Source organism: Triticum urartu, unplaced genomic scaffold (assembly GCF_003073215.2).
Source record: "Triticum urartu cultivar G1812 unplaced genomic scaffold, Tu2.1 TuUngrouped_contig_9954, whole genome shotgun sequence".
Taxonomy (NCBI): Eukaryota; Viridiplantae; Streptophyta; class Magnoliopsida; order Poales; family Poaceae; genus Triticum; species Triticum urartu.
The window spans coordinates 1-5,676 of NW_024121049.1; the positions used below are offsets into that span (position 1 = coordinate 1).

The following is a 5,676-nucleotide window of genomic DNA, read 5'->3' on the forward strand; positions in this document are numbered from 1 at the left end:
TTATCATGATATAAGGAAATAAAATAATAACATTATTATTGCTTCTAGGGCATATTTCCTTCATGCTACTGTCTATGATGTAAGGATATGACATAATTCTTCATGTATGCAGATTTGTTTAAATTCATTATTCCAATTGTCCACAAATCCTTCAAATGTCGTGACTAATCAGGCCCTGATAATTCCACCCTCATAGATCAAATATCTCCTAACTAAATCCAAAATAACTCCAAACTCAATCCAAAATATCTCCTAACTAAATCCAAAATAACTCCAAACTCAATCCAAAATATCTCCTAACTAAATCCAAAATAACTCCAAACTCAATCCAAAATATCTCCTAACTAAATCCAAAATAACTCCAAACTCAATCCAAAATATCTCCTAACTAAATCAAAACTACACTTTCTTTGAATCCAAATCAGCTGACAACTTTTTCATGCCACATAACCCTAACTAATCCAAACTATGTCCTAACTATATCCGAATTACACTTCCTTTCAATCAAAATCTAGTCACAACTTTCTCATATCACATATCCTAAACCTTAATCAAATCTGACCCTATCGATACTATGAAGAAGAGACTGGTCAAGATTAAAGATGGCTAGGCACTTACATGCCAAAGGCCGATGCGAAGATCCGACGCGATAAAGTTGATGCACGGCGATGAGGATGATCTGGCCTCACGCCAGGGAAGAGGGTTTCACATCGGGAAAGGAGGGGATTAGGCGGCTCGTCGGAAGATCTGGCGCCGCCCGAGGGGGATCATGTGCGAGGGAGGGGATAATGGGGTGTGGGGGGGAAGGAGGAGGGGGGAGTTCCACGACGAGTGCGCGCGCCGGCGATCGGCGACGATGTATTTGCCGGAGACTAGGGCTCGAGAGAAGATGAGGAATCGCTCTAACTTCAAATGACCACACATGATGTCATTTAGTTATAATTAAGTGCCTTAATGCAATCAAGTTAATTTGAAATTTTAGGACGATAATACCCCTCGACTTAATTGGACCAATTAAACTTAAATAATTTTTTAGGTCGAAAATATCCTTGGACTTTAGTAAGGCTCAGTTAGTCTCATCCGTTGGATCGCCTATATAATACACGTACTTTGGTGTATTGCAATGCATCGTAAAATTTCCCTTTAGAAAAACATATATTAGTCGGTTTTTCAATAAACTCACCTTTTGAGTTTTCTTCCCAAACTCAGTTATCTATATCCACGATTTGATGAGATAACTGAACAAGTTTTTAGGTGGTTATAACTACAATCACCGTATCCAAACAAGCGTTGCTTATTCGAAGATTAGTTAGTTAGAACCGTAGACATCCATATCCAAACAACCACTAGATGCATCTCGTGGGCTATTCATAACCGCCTCCCTCCCAGTACTCTACACCTCTTCCACCTAAGATGCACGAGACGGAGACTGCTGCCACGTTCGACATAGCTGCCCTCAGGCAACTCGCTGACGCGCGTTCCGTCCTCGCCGACGAGTCGTGACGGCCTACGTGGGGGAAGGCAGGGCGCTGATTCTACGGCGTGGCGACGGCATCTTTCCTCCTCCGTCTTCCCCTCTTCCTGCCATCCTACACGCGTTCCCTGCAACTGCCTAGCCCACCAACAGAATGGCAGAGATTTGCGATCTCCGTGCTGCCAATATAGCGTCATCCGAGGAAAGTTTGTACGTGATCAAGATAGACGAATACTCCAGGATCAAGCGGCAAACCGAGCGTGGAAAATACGTGAAATCGACCCCTTTCAGTGTTGGAGGTCACGACTGGGTTGTGTGGTATTTCCCGAACGGTTGCCACACCGAAAAGTACGAAGCCGGTTTCATATCTGTTTTTCTAGCTCTTGATTCCGCTGCGTCGAAGAATGTGAGGGCCAATGTTGGATTTAGTCTGTTTCCTGTTGGCAAGGAGGGGGAACCAGTGGGGTCATATAACAAGACCACCGAACATATCTTCCCTAGCAAAGGTTCAGACTGGGGTTTCCCTAACTTTATCAAGAAGGCAGATCTTGAGGGATCAGTGTATCTAAGGAAAGACAGACTCAGAATCATGTGCGATGTTACTGTCGTGAAGTATGGCCACAATGCTAATCGGCTTAGCTTGGTTCCTCCAAGCAACTTGCATCAGCATCTCGGCGACCTCCTAAAGAGCATGGATGGAGCGGACGTCACCTTTCATGTTGGCGGGGAGAGTTTCTTGGCTCATAGGTCCATTCTCGCCGCTCGGTCGTCTGTCTTCAGAGCGGAGCTCTTCGGTGCTATGAAGGAGGACGCCGGTCGCCCAATTGAAATCAGTGATATGGAACCTGATGTATTCAGATCGTTGCTTCACTTCATATACACCGACTCACCACCCATTCGTATGATGACCAATGGAGGTCAAGCACGTAGAGATGTGGCGATGGCTGGCCATCTTCTTGTTGCAGCTGACAGGTATAACATTGAGAGGCTGAAGCTGATTTGTGAGGAGAAGTTATGCAAGCTCATCGACTCCGACATCGTGGCGACCAGTCTGGCTCTAGCTGAGCAGCACAACTCCCGCAGACTCAAGGAAGCTTGCTTTCAGTTCCTCACTTCTCTTTCCAATTTGGAGGCGATGATGGCAAGTGATGGTTACGAGCATCTGAAGAATAGTTGCCCATCAGTTCTCAAGGAGCTGGCTGTTAGCTTCCTGCCTGCTGAGCTGAAAGTGGTCAAAGATATTATCATGACAACTTATTAGCATGGCAATGATCATAGCATCTTATCTATTTTAGTATCCATATCTTCTACCATAGTACCTGCAAAAGAGCTTATCTCTATAAATATCTGCATATCCACTTTGCAATCAGAATGCGAATTGATTGCGCGATTCCTGTGTTCTTTTATTTGCTGGGATGCAATATCAACGTCGAACTGGATTTGATGTCCTTGCTGCATGCATTTTTTGTTACGGCTTTTAATGATTTCCAAGGTTCTGCCGTTAGCTCACTCCATAGAAACACAAATGTGCTAGATATTTTTATGATGGAAGGGATTTCTCCATGATTTTTTTTGATAGAAGGGATTCTATGTAAAATCTGGGTTCCGGCGTTAGCTCATCTTATATATGCAGTTTTTGTTACTGTTTTTAATGATTTCCAAGGTTCTGCAGTTTGTGCTCCATCCGTAGTCCTGTTTTCCCCTTTTTTAGTGTGGCACTGCCAAGTTTTTGATGGACTGAAAAATTCACCTACCTTGCTTAATGAATATATTGGCTCAGTGATTCCAAGCATAAAGTTCTTGACATGATTAATTTGCGTATGGAGAACTGCTCAATCTCGAGGCTTCAGTAGGCTTATCACTCTGGGAACATGCGTATACAGGTGTACTTGGGCCCACTTTTCTTCATAATCAAGTCATCGGTAATAAGCACCTTGGCGGCGTGTGAGGCCGTGATCTTCAGTAGCTGGTTCTGTAATAAGTAGACAGCTCTTTTGTAGTTGCTCTAGTCTTTTCTTATGCTGTTAAGTGTAGTTGCTTCCGTCAGTTGATATAGGATGGTTAATGTGTCGACCTCAGTCTATGGATTTGTTACCTGGGGTAAAGGGTCGTTGGTGATGTGCTGCGGCTGTAACCTGGGGGTAAAGGTCTTCCCCTTCACTCAAACTGATCCTAGGTTCGTTTATCAGTTCCATATGAATGAAATTACAGGCAAATATGCTCCTTTCCTTACAAAAATAGTGTCGGTAATTAAACACATCCAGGTGGAGGCTGGACAACAGATGGCAGCATATGTAAGTCGGGCGGCGCGAAGTCGAGCTGAATGCGAGAGAAGCCCGGCGACAGCAGCGTGACAGCAATGCCGGGTTAGGCCAAGGTCACCATGGACGAGAGCGGGATCGAGAGGGGTGTCGGGCTAAAGTGACAAGTGAGTCCAGCAGGGCGAGTCGCGCAAGGGCATTTGCCCAGTAAATTTTGACCCGTAGCTAATCGCGAGCCATTTTCACCAATCAGTGGCATTCGGCCTGTGATTTCTTCAAATTCCTCGTGTGGGTAAATCTGGGTTCTGGCATTAAAAATACAGACGTTCGGTGCGGCTCCACGCCCATGAAGGCGTCGTGCAGTGCATGGGCCGGACTCGACCGTGTCCAAGAGATCAGCGTTGATACGCATCCGAAGCTAGCTATCCCAGTGTTCCTAGATTAGGATTCTTATTTGGCATGTAATCTGTTCAGTTTAAATGGCAGCAAAGACCTAGAGTTCTTATTTGGCATGTATCTGCGTTTGATTTGCTTCGAGACAGATCGATCGAACTTCCCACGGTACGTACTATATAGACGCAGGGAATTTCACGTTGTTGCCGTTATTCCATCCGGGTGCAATCTAAGGGACGACAAGAATGTCAGAGCGTCACGATCTTGCTGCTGCCATTGTAGGGGGATCGGAGCAAAGGTCATGTGTGATCAAGATAGACAGCTACTCAAGAATCATGGGGATGGAGCGTGGCAAGTGCGTGCAATCTGTCCCATTCAGCGTTGGGGGTCACGACTGGGTTCTCCGGTACTACCCAAACGGCTGCGACAGCAAACATTATGAAGCCGGTTCCATATCTGTTTTCCTAGCTCTTGATTCTGATTCCTCCAAGGATGTGAGGGCAAAATTTAGATTCGCTTTGCTCGACAAGGACGGGGAACCAGTGCGTTCAAAAGGCAAGACCGCCCGCGAACGCATCTTCTCTAGCAAAGGTTCTGATAAAGGTTTCAGTAATTTTATCAAGAAATATTTTCTTGAGAATTCAGGGCATATAAGAAACGACAGTTTCAACATCCAGTGCGATGTTACCGTCATGAAGTCTACCCGCAAAGGTAGTCGGTTTAGCTTGGTTCCTCCAAGCAACTTGCGTCAACAACTTGGTGACCTACTGAAGAGCATGGATGGAGCCGACGTGACCTTTCATGTCGGCGGGGGAGTTTCTTGGCTCATAGGGTCGTGCTCGCCGCTCGGTCATCCGTGTTCAGGGTGGAGCTCTTTGGCGGCATGAAGGAGAATGCCGGCGGTCCAATTGAAATTTATGATATGGAAAGTGACGTGTTCAAGGCCTTGCGCCACTTCATATACACAGACGACTATGTGCCTGTTCCCGAGATGACTGATGGATGTGGAGCACGAAGAGAAGCGGTGATGGCTGGCCATCTGCTTGTTGCAGCGGACAGGTACAACATTGAGAGGCTGAAGCTGATATGCGAAGAGAAGTTGTGCGAGCTCATCAACTCTGACATCGTGGCGCCAAGTTTGGCTCTAGCTGAGCAGCACAGTTTCGATACAATTAAGAAAGCTTGCTTTAAGTTCCTCGCTTCCCCTTCTAATTTGAAGGCGATGATGGCAAGCGATGGTTATGAGCATCTGAAGAATAGCTGCCCATATGTTCTCAAGGAGCTGGCTGCTAGCTTCCTGCCTGATGAGCTGAAAGCGGCCAAAGATATTATCATGACAATTTAGTAGTGTGGCTAATCATCACCGCATCTAATCGGTTGCATGTAGAAGGCTCAAGGCAAAACTATCTAGATCCAATTTAGCAATCAGAATGCGAATTGATTGGTGATTCCTGTGTCTTGTATTTGCTGGCATGCATGACTAGTGTCGAAACTGAATTTCTTGTGCTTGCTGCAGTTTTTGTTATGGTTTGTCAGGGCTTCAAGTTT

The 5,676-nt window shown here is 45.6% G+C and overlaps 1 protein-coding gene and 1 pseudogene across 1 annotated transcript; both read left to right on the plus strand.

The window, feature by feature from the left end:
* The first annotated feature begins 1,628 nt into the window (after positions 1-1,628).
* On the plus strand, positions 1,629-2,735 carry LOC125532448 (BTB/POZ and MATH domain-containing protein 2-like). Its single transcript, XM_048696504.1, has one exon. It carries the CDS (start codon positions 1,629-1,631, stop codon positions 2,733-2,735), a length of 1,107 nt encoding a protein of 368 aa, XP_048552461.1.
* A 1,638-nt stretch (positions 2,736-4,373) lies between these two features.
* On the plus strand, positions 4,374-5,473 carry LOC125532447 (annotated as a pseudogene).
* The last annotated feature ends 203 nt before the right edge of the window (positions 5,474-5,676 follow it).

Bases quoted from the DNA above. Each gene is read 5' to 3' on its own strand.
- LOC125532448 (XM_048696504.1), top strand. From the start codon at position 1,629: ATGGCAGAGATTTGCGATCTCCGTGCTGCCAATATAGCGTCATCCGAG.